We start from the raw sequence: 16,524 nt of genomic DNA on the forward strand, positions 1-16,524 counted from the left end.
CAGAATCTTACTTGTGGTTAGTGTTTTATTTGGCAGATGCAGTAAAGTGCAAACATCTGTCTATCTGACCACACAATAGTTAATACAATGTAAGACTTGTTACAAAATACATTGACTACTCAGTGTCAATACATAGTTCAGCCCTTTTTACACTATTGATAACCCACAGTAAACTCCAGTCTGGTCCAATTATGCAGTCAGATGTGGTTAGCCTCAGTGTGTGCGACTCTGCTAACATCTCCCCCAGTGGTCTGCTCCCTGCGGCTCTGAGCTGTGTGGTGGTCTCAATGGGAGATGCTGGAGCTGAAATATTTAACAGCTTGATACGAAGCTTTGCACAGTGTGATTCATGTCATGTACACGGCAGCATAAGGAGCTTCTAGCACTGAGGGCAGGCAGACTACAGGCCCATGTGGAGGTGGATCACGTCATTTAGGACATTCATAGTATCTAAAATGTTTTCAAAATGACAATATGGCATTCCTTGCAATAGTATCATCAACATATTCAAAGGTTAAATACATTTAGTTTGGATTAAAATACAGCTAATGTAGGTCACATGACAACACATGAACTCAGTAGCTATAATATTGGATTCCTCATTGTTATACATTATATATTATAGATTTTGACATTCCGTATAACCATTAAAATATACAGTTACATGCATTATAGCCAGAAACCAACAGCAGTGCTAGTTTCATGCAGGCAAACAATACTAACAATTGGGTAACTGTAGCATAGACATCAGTTGACATTCATTGTATAGTTTTGATTGAACAGTCTGAACTTTCTGAACATAAGAGCCCTTATCTACAATGAACAGTATTGGTGCCGAGGGTGTGTCAGCAAATAAGGCATTATTCAGAGTTTTTAAATATTCATCAAATCCCCCTGAATCCTTGTACCAAAAATAAGAGTATATCTGTAGTTACTTTGGGAAAGATGTATTGCACTTTTTTCAAAGGGAGCATTAAACAATAGGCTATGTTTTTTAATGAGATGTCGGTTCAGTTTGTTTTTACATGTGGAGACAGTTATAGAGCCTTTGTGGTTTTTGACAGTTACCAACGGTTTTTAACTTTTAATCTCGTTGTACCGGCCTACATCTGAGCTGCCAAAAACAATGCTTTGATGTTTTAAGACCCATATTAACTATTCTGTTTGTTTAAATTAGCAAGCTGTCTTTGTTTCACTTTAGCCATAAATTCTTAAAATACATTAACTTCTTAAGTCTCAAGTCATCAAATAGTTTTCATGCAGAAGAAACACAATTCAAGTAAAATACAATGAAGTCACATTTTCAAGTACCATTTCAAATAAATGTATGCATATGCATTCTGTCAGACATTACTTTTTCCTCTTGGAAGACACTGTATATTATGTCATTCATTCTAACTATATTCTTTAAAAAGACTTGTCTTCATTATAGTTCTGAATTTCTCAGAAGAATGACAATGTTAGACCTTTTTGTACATACTGATAAAAGGTATTGGCCTATGGTGGTCAACATACAGTATTTATGATACGCTTTGTTTAAAGATATTCCTTTTTAATACAAACCACTTTAAGACAAAATAAGGTTGTTTTCAACAAAGCAACGCTTGAGAAGTACTGACATAAATACTACTATGTATGAAAAATATCTTCACCACAGTTCTGTCCTTCATTTCTTTATGCAGCACTGTATGGTTGGGTTGTGTCTTGACCACTATTCAAAATATTTACTTCTACTCCAGCATTACACTAAACTACAGCAAAGAGACAGTGGTTTTTAACTGTACCAACCCTTGTCAAAAACTTGAAATACTGCTTAATACATGTGCATTTGTTGCTATGTCTTATCACTTCCTCCTTGCAAGATTTTAATTATACTCTATATTTTGCTTTCACAACTGAGCTTGCCTCTGCTAGTCTTAAAAACCGTTGCATATCTACAGGTCAAAGGTCATTGAGACTCAGGTCAGATCCAAAATCTGGGTCATCATCAACATCATTATCACCATTACCATTATCATCATTGTCATCATCATCATCGTCTAAATCAGAGCCCAGACCGTCCAAGTCACTGCGCCTGGATTTGATGCTCAGTCGTGCCCGAGGCTTCTGCTGCGGAGCTGAAGAACAATAAAAGGAGAGAAGAGGAGATAAAAATGTTATATAAAAATCTTTTACCTGAGTATAGATAGAAAAAGCATGGATTGACCCAACAGTATCCTGTACTAGTTACACAGGAGACAGTTCACTTCTTTGTGTTATTTTATTTTGCTTTATTTTTTAGTTCATTGACAATGGCAATAAAAACTATTCTGACCATTGTGTGCTCATTTAATTTTACTGGATTGGCTGGAAACACCACTCAAAATTCCACTAACAATCATGAGCTGTGTGTTTGAATTACAGTGGTGAAATTAACTGTCTTCAGGTCCCAAAGCACTTTGGGAAACATTCAGGTCAAAGATTGTAATCTATTCCTGGCAGAATTATAAACTTCAGTCCCAGCGGTGACGTAAGTGCCCATTTACATACAAATTCCAGGAAGCATAGGGCTCTCAAGTGACAGTGTAGCTATGAGTGAAGATAACCAACAAATAAAGCTTGAAATGAAGATAAACATTTGTGAATATTCAGTAGAGCAGGGGTCTCCAACCTGTAGCTCGGGAGATACCAGTAGCTCTCCACCCCCTTTCAAGTAGCTTGTCAAGGGATTTCTGAATTATATGTATTGTCCTGAATAAGTAAAATTTGATAAACTAAATGCCTATTACCATTGTACATGTATTATTTTGATGCGCAACATTGTACACTAATAAATGGATAATGGTTCATATTTTATAGGCATCTAACTGTACCTCATTTAAGGCTTGCTGTGGCATTTTAAAATACTAGGTTATTGTGACTGATAAAACTTGTAGCTCTCTGGTATTTTCGTTTTGTAAAGGTAGCTCACTGGAGGAAAAAGGTTGGATACCCCTGCAGTAGAGGTTAATATAGAAAATATAATAAATGTTTAAGTCAGTGTGAGGAAACACATTTAAATTCCTGCACAAATTCATTGAAAATTGAGAATTGATTGTAACCTACATACACTGGCAAAATACAATCACACATATTGTATTTTTAATAAACTGTAGTGAGTCAGTTGTAATGACATGAATCAAGGGGACACTGGGGCAGATGTGTGGGGGAGGACGGGAGGGGAGCGTACACGTCTGGTCTTGTTAAACAGTCATCACAGTGAGCCCATCTGGTGTACCGACTTAACATTTACGGACAATGAGCCAAAATATAAATGGTGTTCATGCCATTACCAATCTTTGTGGACAGAAGGCATGTGAACATTATCTAATTCAAATCAGACTCAGCCGTCTGTACTTTGAACTGTACATATTTTGCATCTACTGTATAATGTTTGACTGTATGACCCAAGTTGTAATCCTATGTATTACGTTATATTAGATCACCTTAGGGTTTGTCCCGTTTGGCATTTTGCATTTTAATACATTAAGTATGGTCTGGCAATCCCCTAATTTATATTCATGTGTTATTGTGTATATTTTGAGACAGTGATTCATACAGAGCATGATAAAAAGTGTAAGTATGTGCACATCACTGGTGCTTGGCTACTACAGTGAACAGAGAAAACGAGACAAAGCTTGCACACTTACTCCCAAATTTAATGAATGACCTGAGGAATGATTGAACAGAACGCTGTCATTCATTAAATGCTGGCTTTGTCTTGTTTTCTATTAATTAACACAATATCCTTTTAGCAAATTTCTCACTTGGATCATGCTCTTCCAGCCATGACAGGTCATCCGAGCTAATTTCAGCTAAACTTGGTGTTGGGCTGAAGTCCTCTGAGTCAGAGTCTGCCTGGAGCCGATCAACTCGAGCCTTTGGTGTGTTTTGGATGGGAGGGATTTGAAGCAGTGGACTACCTGAATAAAACAAAGAAATGTTGCCTAGTTAAATGCAGTACGAATATTCCTCAACTTATTTCTGCATTTTCCGGGTTTATGCTTTGTTAAATACACACCAGTTGAGTGAATTGACAACAAAGGACTGGGCTCACGGTCACGTAGGACAAGATTTCTAACCTCATCCTTCAGCTCTGAAACTGTTGCTCTGTTTAAAATAACATGTAATCAAAGTTATTTTGAATATCACCAAATCATATACTGGGGAGGGAAAAAATACTGGAAAAGCAAATTAAGTGAATAATGAAAATTGATAATTTTCCCATTTACCTGATCTGATGAACTTCTTGTTGTGTGTGAGAATACTGAGAGGCCGTCTTTGCCAAATCTGTGCTGTGAATCCTATAACTGTCTGTCAGCTCCTCCAACGTCTGATAACAGCACACAGAGGCAAACAGTTGAGACATAAAAGCATTGCGTCCACACATTTGAATAATGTAATGATTTGAGTGACATGCAGCGTACCTTACAGCTATGCTCGTACTGCCGCCTGCTCTCTCTTGCTTCTGTCTGCTGGAGGAACGCGTCCTCCTCGTGCCGTCCTGTCAAACACCAAAGCAAATGTTACATACCAGACTAAGTGTGTCCGCAGTTTTGAAGAGTAGTTTGGACATGTGCAGTCTTGCAAATCTAGGTATAATGAATAATATTGTCACTCACTTAGCCTGGTTTTCAGCTGCTCCACCTCTTTGCGCAGGTGATCCACCTCTTCTCTACGAAGTTTTGAACTGAAACTAAAAATAAATAAAACAAATGTGTATTGTAAACTTATATGATGAAGTTCACATCATACAATCATATCATCATCATATCATAATTCCTCAGTAGGCTAATCCCCTATCACCCAATTTTCTGTGACGAATTCTGATCTTACCATTATATTCAGGCAAATTCTGTTCTGAGTAAAAAAATATCACTGTAACAGCATGTGACTGTTCTGTAGCAGGATACAGGAGGCATCCAAAACATGCCAAGGATTACATGGTACTGGCCTATTATAAAGAAACTCTTCTCAGAATTTGGCATTTCTTTCACATAAGGATTTTGATGTGACTTCCTGGGTATATATCTACCTTTCAAAATCATGCATTTCTCCACTCATAACACACTGTGATTTGTACCTCTCTTCCAATGACGTTGTCCTGGTGATGTGTCCACGGAGACTGCTGAGCTCACGACCCACTTCCCTCCTCCACTGCTCCATCCTGTGCTCAGCCCCTGGACTCTGCTCCTGCCACAGACCCTCTCTCTCCCTCAGGTCCTCACGCAGTCTGTGCACTTCCTCTGGGAAAGTTAAGGACAAAAGACTTTTTTTCCATCTGGCAGCATTGGAGAATAGTGATTACCCAGTGCATAATTAACAGTGTTTTATAGTGGGGTAAGATAGCACTCCTATGTCCACTTGCCTATCAAACAAATTAGAAAGCATTGTTTCAGATATGTGTTTTTAATTAGAGGGAGCTGATATCAATGTATTCAAGAAGTTGCTGAAAGAAGTGAGATAGGCACAGAATGAGAAAGTTAAATCCAACTGAACTTTGGTGAAAATGCTTGGACAATATTAACTTTCTTGCCTTTTCAAAGCTATTAGTGTGAGAGTGCAAATTTTAAGCAAATTATATTAAAATGCATTAAGAAATATGATGAAATAATAGTAGAGAAGCCAGTGTTTATAATCATGGGTGTCAGTGCCATTTTCTCTTTTGTCAAGGGATTTCATATCAAAATGACCTATCTTAAAATGAAACTTTTTCACAATGGTGTCAATGAGAGAGGGGTGTGTCACTGCACTTCTGATACAATGAATGACCCAGAATAAAGTTAGGATGACAATACCTTGTAACGATTGTATTAGGCACTGCTGTGACTGCTTCTCTCTCTCCATGTCATACAGCCTTTTGGTGAGAGACTCTATTGCCTTAGAAAACACATTGTAATTATTCCATATTTATTACACATATATTAGAAAGCCAAATTGCATTTTCCACTGTTAAATAATTACACACCTGGCCCTGTATCTGAAGTTGTGACTGGATGGAAGCCAAGTCGGTCCACTGTACATCATTTGGACTGACGGGAGTGGAGAGTTGTCTGTGAAGAGGGACTCGGGCAGGTAGATCAAATTTGGATTTGTCAAGTTTTTCTTTCACTGGAAACAAATCTAAAAAAAATAAATAAATACACGCAATTATATTATATTGCCAAACAACTTACATAGCTAATACGAGGAGTGAATTTTAAACATCACACGCACCTTCTCTATTTGAATATTTATTACTTGTCAGTCGCTCCTGTTGAATAAACAAATCAGATGAATGACAATAAAATCATAACAGAAAGAACTGCTGCCATCTAGAGACCCTTTTACAAACAACTGCTTTCTTTTAGTATACCCTTTAATAACAATTAAGCATTAACAATAAAGGGCCTTTGTTGTTAATGCTTAATTGTTAGCTTCCCCTGAACATAACTATACACTTACCCTCATTTTAGCAACGCTGCTGTCTGCTACTGATAGGATAGAGTTCAGTTGACTGTCCCAGTTCATGTCTCTGTTAAAAAATAAAAATATAAAGTCAGAGGAAGTCACAAAAAAGCTGTGAATAGATTATCCTACTTTCCGAGGGTCTTTGCTGTGGTCTTTGCATTGTAGCAGTAGGCTGATAGAGTAATTTTAGACGTGTCTTGTGGCTGACTGTGGGAGTAACAACCAGGCTACGATCTATGACACCTTGACAGAGATTATATTACCACCATCTGACTCATTTTAGAAATTGAACCACAGCTGTTTATTGAAAGATGTGATCTTTTTGAGTAAGTTAGCCTAACGCCGAATGCAGGGATTACCGCATTATCCTCTCTTGGGATACAAACATCCTAACAGGACATAATTACGTAGGCTATAATTAACTTATTAAGTTACGTTACGAACATAACATAGTGCTTGGTTAAAGGTTTAGGCTATGATTGCAATGTGCTAATTTCAGTGAGCGTTGGGTTAGCAGTAGTAGCAGTCAGCAAATGGCAGGGAATCATAGAGGAATGTAGAAAAAGAAACGCAACCAAATGGGGCAAAGATCATGCAGTTGTCTAGTTGTTTTAAAAAGCAAACAGTTTTGAGTGAGCACAATATCAACAACGATTATTTATGTGGGGTACTTACCAAAATCGTACATCCACTTTTAAATTCAGGAGCATATAAACAACAACGTGATTACGTATTACGTACGGGCGATGTGCTTGCTGGGTAAAGTAGTTCATACGGAGCATGTTATTTGCTTTATGTCGAACTTTGCGTGCATTTTCAGCAATATTATAGCACATTTTTGTAGATTACTAATTGTACTAACATTAATTTGTTCTGTGAAGTCATCTCTCCGTACAGCTTTATTTTATGTTGACTCTCCATAATCAAACAACTCATATCCCACAATGCACAGTTTTAATGTGTGTACTTCTAGCTATGGCGGCGTCCACTGTCAATGTGGAAAATGTAATCAAACTTCTTCAAGAGTCTCTTTGTAAACTGGGGTTTGAAGTAAAACCTTTAAAGGTAAGATATTCGACAAATACAATACACGCTGTTTTATTTACTATGTTTACTTAAACCAGTATTTAACATTAAATTAAAAGTATTTAGGACCTAACTAAGTAGTTATGTAGAAACTTGTCTCTTAACTTTTTTTCTGGCGTTTCAGGTTGGTTGGTATAATCATGTGCTGCCTGCCTCTCTGCACCTGTCCTATCCAGAGGACACTCTTGCTGTTGTGGTGCTCAGTACTCCTTCCATGTTTGAACTTGCTTTTTTGCCATTTCTGGAAGAGCAGTCCTGTCAGGGGCTGTCTGACCCCATAGACCAGTGTGTGAAGCACTGTGTGTCCTCCGCTGTCTCACGGGTGAGCGAGATTAAAGGATAACATGTTATACATATCTATTATTTTATTTTATTTTTTTGTCAATTGTTTTAGTAATTTTTTGTGGCTGTTTCTTTTCTTTTCTTTTTTTTCTTCCTATGTCATTTCCAGAGTTTTTCAGATCGTACTGTTGCTGTAAGATATGACTATGAGCTGTTTCCAAGTCGTAAACCAAAGTTCCTGGCACAAACTGCAGCCCATGTCTCAGGAGCAGCTTTCTACTACCAACAGTCTGATGTCCCGGAGCAGCCCTGGGGGGAGAAGGTATCTCTGTGTGCACAGCTCGGACCTTTATAACTTTTGTTCCCAACCTTTACCTTTGTATTTTTTGTCTTTGCAGAAGATGTATGGAGTGTGTGTGCATCCACAGTTCGGAGGCTGGTTTGCTATCAGAGCTTTGCTGGTGTTTGAAGATGTGACGCTAGGTCCTGAACTGCAGCAGCCTCATCCACCCGACTGTGTGCCCTCCAGAGAGGACAGGATACGTTTACTGGAGGCTTTCAACTTTCATTGGCAGGTAATGGTCATCTGTAGTTTTATCCTGCACAAAAAATGGCATTTCATTTTTATATTACAACACTAATAGTTGTTAGCTGAAATTTAAGACCAAATCGTGATAAAACTGTATTATACATCCATAGCACATGACTTGACCATTGGAACATGCATCCTATGTGTAACGAGATTATGTTGTTCTGACCTCCAAGAGCCACTGGAACCCATCATAACACACGGTCATTCATCCCCATTCAGAAAACAGGAACAACAATATAGAAAAAAGAAATACATAAATTACTTAGTTTCCAGTCAAATAATGATCCCTAATACATTTGTAATGTTTTGTGTTGCATTTACACCATTGCAGTTAGCAATATTTTGTAATTCTCATTTCCACTTTTTCCATTTTATCACGGTATAGGACTGGACTTACAGAAACATCATCAGCCCAGTCCAGATCTACTCAGAGAAACAGAAGGACTATTTCAGCACTCCACCTGCACAGCGTATTGATCTTTTAAAGACCTGGGGATTTCTACAGAAAGACAACTCTGAAGGTGAACCGACTTCAGACACACAGAGACTGGCAAACGGGCATGGATGACCTGTGGGAACTACTGCACTGACTACTGCACTACCCAATATAAGCACACAGAAGGGAATCGGGTATGGAGAGAGAGTTCAGAGTACACTGGATTTTAGAAAAGTAGATTAACTATTATGTTATGTCCCTTTCACACCACTCTGTTTAACAGTATACTTCAATCATATTCAGGGCTTTTTAAATCAGGCACTTCTGCTTCTTCTAAATAATATGTTGCCTTACTTGTAGTCTTGATATTGTTGCAGTGCATCAGTGTTTTCTTTTCAGGTTTGCTTGATTGTTCATTGTCATTATAGACTGCATTGATCCAATTGCAGGAGGCCAGTCTTTCACACTCCTAGCTTGTTTCATTATAGTTCTAAACTGCTTCTGGTCTGCTTCCTTGTATAATTAAAGACCAATAATGCGCAAAATGCGAAATGCCAAATTACTGTTTGTTAGGGTTGACAGATTTTATTCATCTGTCCAAATATAATCTTTACACTTGACATGCACATGTAAGGACTAACCAGTAGATGTCACTGTTGCCCTCATTATCGAACGGGATCTTCGGCTATGCAACAAAATCATCACCGTCATCAAGTATAACGTCTAAAGTTCTGACTCTGCCAATAAAATAATTATCAAACAATTTACTTATTGTGATGCTTTTCAATTTTGTCCCTGCGAAACAGCTCTTGGTAACAGTTTTTTTTGTCCTTAATGATTAAAAGTCCTGCATTTAGTGAGATAGTTCTGCAGTGTTTGTGTCACATTATCTTCTCATTGCACCTCATCTTGCTCCTCTATTACTGCATCTCCCCTCTCAGCCCACGCCCCTCTCCGGTGCTATTCTGTCTATCTGTGTACTGAATCAGCATTTCAGAGCCGTGTGCCGCAGGCTGCAGAGAGACAGACCATGGAGTTAATTATACCCCCACCGATACTTTGGCTCCATCCCACTTCTGTGTTACTTCATATCTCACCTTTCTACTACCTTAAACTGCTCCTTCTTGACGTTTTACTTCATTGTTTAATTTAGGTGTATTTTATTGCTCATTGATTTCTTAATGCACAAAACTAGGCAACAAAAGACACAGCAGCAACAGAAACTTTGCAAAAGTGCCCTCTTTGCAGTTTCTCCACTTTGCTGATCTTTGAGGTATGGTTTGATGCAGGGCATTGTTGAGGCTGGGAAGTTATAGAAGATTGCTTATTTCCTCTGCCTGAGTGGAAAGCTGGTTTAAACCCAATTTCCCCCAGGGGATGCCCTGTAGTTGGTCAGGTTGTAAACTTAAGTCTTCTGCAGTTGTGCACATTTAGTTTCACAGCTGAATGAGGTTTGGAGAGTCGTAGTACATCCAGTGGGAGGGGGCTCCCTGACTTCAGGATCCTGCAGGATTTCTGTACAATGCAGCTTGACTCTTGGCACTGCTGCACTGCTCTGTTGCAGGACTGCAGAGGCACCTGTGCTAGTCTCTGTGAATAGAGAAAGGAAATGTGAAATACGTAGTTTAGGAGGGACTGGAGAACATGCAGCATTGTTGTAATGTTGTAATAATAGGGTAATATAACAAATATAGCTGGAGAATCTCTTGGTGTGAAAAGCTTTTACTTTTTCTGCACTATCACTTTTATCCAGCTAGTTATAGCTATATTGGTTTGTTTGGCCAATCCAAAACATGGGTGGTTGCATAAAAGGAGCAACTGGTCATAGAGTGACTTATTACTCACTCTTAGATGTCTCCGGTTAAAAGTATAAATCCCTTACTCTTTATTGAAAATGAACAGGTAGCCCAATTTAAACAATATTGTTGATGTTTTTGTGTAGTGAAATTAAGTATCCCCACTACAAAGGCAGTTGGAAATTAATGTTAAAATAAAACATTAGTCCAGTAATGGGCAAAGCTTTATTTTAAAAGCTACCACAGTCTTATAATGACATTTGTGCACAACAGGCCTGTTTCTGTGGAGATGAAACAGAGAAAAGGAAAAGCTCAGTGTTCCAGAGCAGATTCAGTCGTGGATGAGTGAAGCAGCATTATCCGCCCACAGACATGAGTTAACAAGAGAGCAGCAGAAAGGCCAACAGCAAACCAGCTACAAGAGAGGAACCAGAGCACAGTGGAGGCGGGGGATGCCCAAAATCTATCTGCAAATGTGAGGTCTAACTGGTATTAAAATACTTGCCAATGGAAAATGTACTGTACAGTACTGTATTGTTGAAGTAGTTTAGTAGTTGTTGTTGGGACTAATAGATTTTATTTTTATGTTATTACTTATTAGAAGGAAAATGATATAACTGGGCACTCATTAAGTTGTTAACTATTGAAGTAGAACTACAACTAAAAATGCAGCTGTAATTTTTTCTCCTGAATACCAGCTCAGTATTTTTTTTTTTGTCTGTATCGTACTCAATATCTGCGGCTGCAAGTTTGTCTCCAGAGGTTTAAATTTTTTAAACCCCACTTCTTATCAGTTTCTTGGATTAACATAATTAGCCAGTTTCGTTTGTAACCATAGTCTCATTGACTTTCAGTCTAATGCACGTGCAGTGGTTGGTCACCCAAGGACACAAGGGTAGACTTCCAATTATCATGTTATCAGACTGGATCAGGCAGTTAAGACGGACATTCAAGCTTTGAAAATGCTCTGAGTGAGGTTTATGTAAAATGACTTTGCCACTTTAAGATAACCACAGATGTTTTTAAAATTATTTTCAAATAAAAAAAACTAGTTTAACATCATATAATATAGCAGATTTAGATGTAGGCAGAAGTAGTATTCAGAAGTAGTAATCTGTGGTGCTGCCTTAATGTATTTTGTCCCTCTATAAGAGTTTGTGTAAGTAAACATCATCTTTTGGGGAACAACATCATAACATCTCTTTCATTGTCAGCAAAAAAAAAAGGGTTGTCTTGGAACAGGGGTAGGATTAGAGCAGGCTAAGGTTTCCCATAATCCTTCATTTTAGATTAGAGAGTCTCCTGAGAACATGATACTGTGAACTGTGAAATCGAGAAGTATGGCCTATGATTCAAGTCTGACCTTTTATAACTTCATAAGGACTTATAGACCTGAAAATGGAAAATACTTTGTTCCCCACTAATCACTCCCTTTGGCAAATATATATAAAATATTATCTGTGCCCCTGTGATTTTTCCTCAAAATATTAATGGTTTTGCTTAGAAAATTACTTGCCATTGGTTACCGTTACTACTATTATTATTGAGATTATACTTCTGCTAATGCTACATCTGTAATATAAAACATCTTATTTAATCTCTTTAAACTGTAAAGTAACAATTTTACTTTTTGTGCCCCCCTAATTTTTGAAGCCTGACTAGAGGTGGAAGGAGGGGCATCTTTTATACAAAGGAAAGATAATGTTTAGAATTAGCAGTGACATAGCATATTCATTTCTTGTCAATGTTAGGGGAATTTGGATATTTAAATCTTCAGCCGCTCTATAGATTTAGTATTTATAATTGCAGAGATTTGCTTTGCTTAGTGTTTACTGCAATCCCCTGTCACTCACATGTCTTGCGTGCTACTGTGGCACAGGAACACATGGGGCTAAGGACTAATTTATGGCTATGCATTAAGTATTACATCACAGAGTAACAGCCCTTTCAACTCTAAATCTTCCACTTGGGCCTCACCAGCCTTCAGTGAATTTGTTGTGGCCCACTCTTCTGTTTCATTTCTTCATTCAGATGTATGACAATATATTGGTGTCCCTTGAGGTTTTTGCATCATGTCTGCCTCTACTCTGAGAGCTACGGCTGCTGTGGGGTGTTGAGACCTGAATAAATATTATGCTAATTTTCGGCCACTATTGACACTGTGTATTGTGCAGTGGGTGAGGCATATAACTAACATTTGACTTACACATGTTTTTGACTTGATGACTTGATTTATACACTCAGTCCATTAATGAATTGAGGTAATTTAGGGATCTAATATTAAAATTTAGTTTGGCTATCTCCCTTTTCCTTATTTCTGTCTAGATCCAATCTGCTTTGCCAGGTCCATTTTTAAAGGGAGAACAATTTACATATTTTCCACACATTTTCATTTTCACCATTATGACCCAGTTTCGAAGTAATTATTACTTTATTAATTAGGGTGCATAATCGACACAACTCTGTGAATGAGAAATTGGCCATTACAGCCTAACAAAGGCACATGCACTTATTATAGCTTATTGACTGTGTGACTCTGGACTTATGGTGTATGTTTTGGATTAATTGGGAAAAGAAGAGTGCGAACCTCCTAGCTGTGAGGCAGAAGTGCTCAGCCAGTTTTATTTGGGCCAATTCACCAAGACGCCAGAGGGCCAAGTCGACATTACTTGGATCAGTACTTTGTGTGTGACCTTTAGGTAACACTAAGGTCGCAGTGTTTAGTTGCAGTTGAATCAAGAGTCACCTGACGCTATTCTCTGATTGGCTGTTTAGCGTTGGGCAGTAAGTGATCACTACCAAGTAAAAAATCCTGTGTAATGGAGATGGAGGAGTCCAAGTGCCACAAACTGAAATATTAACTTGTCTTTGGTGGAATTTCATTGGAGGAGAATAGGTATGCCACAATGTGTAACTGTAGTGTCAATATTTAAGATAAGGGTCTGTCATTATAGATACAAGTAGTTATCATAGTAAAATCTTGTTGAGCAGATGGAGAGGTTGTCCTGGTCCATGGGCCAATCTGAGCCACATGTTTAATTTAGGAAGTAGAAGAGACCAGAGTGCCAATGACATACCTATTGTGTCACTGTGTTCTTATGAGAATTATTACAAATCATTGTCACTTTGCATGAATGGAGCAAAGATGTATTCTAAAATTCTCCTTTGAACAATCTTAGAATAATGCAGTGCTATGTATAATCGCTATTAATTATAAAATTGATTAATCCTGACATTCCTAAGGAGATATTTCAGTATTGTGTGTGACAGCAGGACGCACAAATTCATTAGGCATGGATTGACCTGTGCTGACGAGCAATTTAGTCTCAAACACTCAGGCACCTGCGGGGGACAGGAAATTAACATCTTAAATAGGGACCATTATAGGCCAGACCATTTATGTGTGTCTTCAGCTACACACACACACACACACACAGAGAGAGAGACACACACACACACACAGAGAGAGAGAGACACACACACACACAGAGAGAGAGACACACACAGTTACTATAGACATGTTTTAGTATATAGTAAGTTTATATAGTAAGAGTATGGTAGATATTGGTGTTTTCTAGCATGTGAAATATTGACATCACATTATGCTCTTCTCCCACGCTTTGATGCACTTTTTATAAATAGTGCGCTCGCTGCTGGAGAGGCCTTTAAGGGCACTACAACGCAAAGAGCCACTCATGTCCGTACTCCTACATTTAGCTGTAGCAGTGCTCGTCTGGTGAGGATCTGAATCACGTTGAAATCATCACAGCTGCTTCAGAAAGGAAAATGTTTAAGATAAAAGAAAGACATTAGAACAAAAGTTATGAGGTGTTATCAGGTTAAAGTTAAAGTTATAAAGTGCACATGGATCGTCCGCCACATGATTGTCTTTATGGAGATGTTGATGTTTTGCCAAGAATGTATAGCAATAAATTCAATGGAAACAAGCAAGCAATGCTAACAAGCCAAATTACATTTCAGATGTGGAGAGGCAAAAATTTCAATTCAAATAGTAATTAAAGACAAAATAGAGTTTGTTACCATTCTGTTTTATATTTCACACAAAGCAACAACATCTTCATAAAGAGAACCAGGTGGCGGAGTGTACGTTTAAGATTACAACAATACTGTATGTAAGTGAGAGTCCAATGCTAATGCTTCCTCTGAAACATTTCCAATATATTAGATATTTGTGAACATTTGATGACACATGGTCACTTAACTTTGTATTGTTGGTGCATCTGATTTGTTTTCAAAAGCTATAGACTAAAAGTTCGAAAGTTTGAAAAATCTAAATGAATGAGTCAAAGCAGAGAGATGCCTCCAGCTCCCACTCTCTGTGCACATCACATCAGCACTTTCTCCACAGTCACAGGTTTGCTCTTATCATTCTAAACTGAACCAACTCAACTCTTTTTGTCAAAGGTCAAAGAGTGAATTGAGCCAAAGGCAGTATTTTTTGATTGCTTTATTATCCCACTTAGCCTCAGACTTTTGACAGAACAGCTATTTCTATGCGTCAGCTGCAGGAGATAAGAATAACCTTGATTTCCTATTCTTGTTAAGGGTCATCACGCATGGATGCCTTAATCTATTACATTCCGTGAAACATGCAATACAGTCTGAGCCCTTTGGTCCAATCAAATTCACCGCTGTTCTTTTTGGCCGCCTTTCACTTCACCTTTGGTCTTAAAGGGCCCATATTACTCTATGTTACAATGTTGTTTGTTTTCTCATCAAAAACATATATGGAGTTATGTTTTGTTTCATTCACACATGTTGAACACACTAAATCTGCATATTTAGACTGAGTTCAGAAAACATTGTGTTCCACTTTGTGATGTCATATGGTAATAAGTGCTCCACTGTGTTTTTAAACTTCATACACATTCACTAGAGTCATTATGGATAATTTCAGCCCTGGAATTACCAGTCTCTACTGCACTAAGGGTAAAAGGTGATGATGATCTGAAAACTACCACTTCATGACATCACAAGGTAGATAGATGTCTGTTTTTTTTCTTGTCATAGAGTGGGCTGAACTCCCTGGGTGCCCTTACTTTGGGACCTCCAATTCATTGGAGGGCTAAATGAGCACCTGGGCTGGAAAGCATTTGTGCACTGTGGTCCAAAAAAAGAAAAATATCTGATGAAGCTTTTTTTCGTTGAAACGTTATTTGAAAATAAAAAAGCTTTTTGGACATCGGCCATCTGAGTGTTTTTTCACTTTTATCTTGCTGCTCCTCGCATTTGCCCCTTTAGAAGAATTTTGGTATGTGTTTTCTGTTTCATTTGGTAATAGCCTTCTAACATGCAAAACATATAACAAACTCACAGTAATTTTTGCATAATATAGGACCTTTAATGTTAAGGCTTTATGTTATAATAAGTGTGACTACTATTCCAAGTTAGTGAATATGTGCCTGAAGTGTGAGCTGAGTCAGCTTTACGCCACAAGCACCTGCTCTCAGATGGATCACTATTTCTCTGAGCAAAATCAGGTGAAAATACCCTGTCCTCTCATCTTTCTGAGGCGCAGTGTACTAATGAGCCTTAATGCAGTCTATAGCTCTGCATGTGAAGAGACACACTCTAATTATAAAGTGTCTTAAGTTCAAGTGATCTTAAAGTAAAGGTTAAAGTTTGCATTTTCCTTCTGGTGTTAGCATACAATGTCAATCCTCTACCTATTGTGCAGTAATTTACATATTCATAAAAAATGTTATTGATTATAATAAAAACATATTTATTATATGGTTGTGGCTCATGGAATTAGTGCCTTACCTTTACTGTAATATCAAAAACAAAATACAGCATGCAGTGACTTTGCTCTTGTTTTCATGTATACTTTGACTCCCCTGCTC

At 37.9% G+C, this 16,524-nt stretch overlaps 2 protein-coding genes across 2 annotated transcripts; one reads left to right on the forward strand and one right to left on the reverse strand.

Moving 5' to 3' along the window:
- Positions 1 to 7: 7 nt before the first annotated feature.
- LOC110154862 (BICD family-like cargo adapter 1) lies at positions 8 to 7,219 on the reverse strand. The gene is made up of 12 exons (XM_020918910.2): positions 7,144 to 7,219; positions 6,463 to 6,532; positions 6,235 to 6,271; positions 5,987 to 6,141; positions 5,817 to 5,898; positions 5,102 to 5,264; positions 4,641 to 4,714; positions 4,446 to 4,522; positions 4,251 to 4,351; positions 4,040 to 4,128; positions 3,786 to 3,941; positions 8 to 2,117 (listed from the first exon to the last, which is right to left on the reverse strand). Exons 2-12 carry the CDS (start codon positions 6,526 to 6,528, stop codon positions 1,942 to 1,944), a joined length of 1,176 nt encoding a protein of 391 aa, XP_020774569.2. The 5' UTR covers positions 6,529 to 6,532; positions 7,144 to 7,219; the 3' UTR covers positions 8 to 1,941.
- Positions 7,208 to 9,631, forward strand: mmachc (metabolism of cobalamin associated C). Its single transcript, XM_020918881.2, has 5 exons — positions 7,208 to 7,533; positions 7,679 to 7,876; positions 8,006 to 8,158; positions 8,235 to 8,411; positions 8,814 to 9,631. The coding sequence occupies exons 1-5, from the start codon at positions 7,375 to 7,377 to the stop codon at positions 8,994 to 8,996; spliced, it is 870 nt and encodes a 289-aa protein (XP_020774540.2). The 5' UTR covers positions 7,208 to 7,374; the 3' UTR covers positions 8,997 to 9,631.
- Positions 9,632 to 16,524: the final 6,893 nt, after the last annotated feature.

This window comes from Boleophthalmus pectinirostris, unplaced genomic scaffold (genome assembly GCF_026225935.1).
Source record: "Boleophthalmus pectinirostris isolate CB_2022bp ecotype Guang Dong unplaced genomic scaffold, ASM2622593v1 HiC_scaffold_7, whole genome shotgun sequence".
Lineage (NCBI taxonomy): Eukaryota > Metazoa > Chordata > Actinopteri > Gobiiformes > Gobiidae > Boleophthalmus > Boleophthalmus pectinirostris.

What these genes read in the sequence shown, in the direction of transcription:
- mmachc (XM_020918881.2), top strand. Translation starts at nt 7,375, where the DNA reads ATGTTGACTCTCCATAATCAAACAACTCATATCCCACAATGCACAGTT. An exon ending in TTGAAGTAAAACCTTTAAAG is followed by an intron (nt 7,534 to 7,678) that starts GTAAGATATTCG and finishes CTGGCGTTTCAG; the next exon opens with GTTGGTTGGTATAATCATGT. An exon ending in AGCAGCCCTGGGGGGAGAAG is followed by an intron (nt 8,159 to 8,234) that starts GTATCTCTGTGT and finishes TTGTCTTTGCAG; the next exon opens with AAGATGTATGGAGTGTGTGT.
- LOC110154862 (XM_020918910.2), bottom strand. Translation starts at nt 6,528, where the DNA reads ATGAACTGGGACAGTCAACTGAACTCTATCCTATCAGTAGCAGACAGC. An exon ending in CCTAATACAATCGTTACAAG is followed by an intron (nt 5,265 to 5,816) that starts GTATTGTCATCC and finishes TAACTTTCCCAG; the next exon opens with AGGAAGTGCACAGACTGCGT. An exon ending in GTTGTCAATTCACTCAACTG is followed by an intron (nt 3,942 to 4,039) that starts GTGTGTATTTAA and finishes TGTTTTATTCAG; the next exon opens with GTAGTCCACTGCTTCAAATC.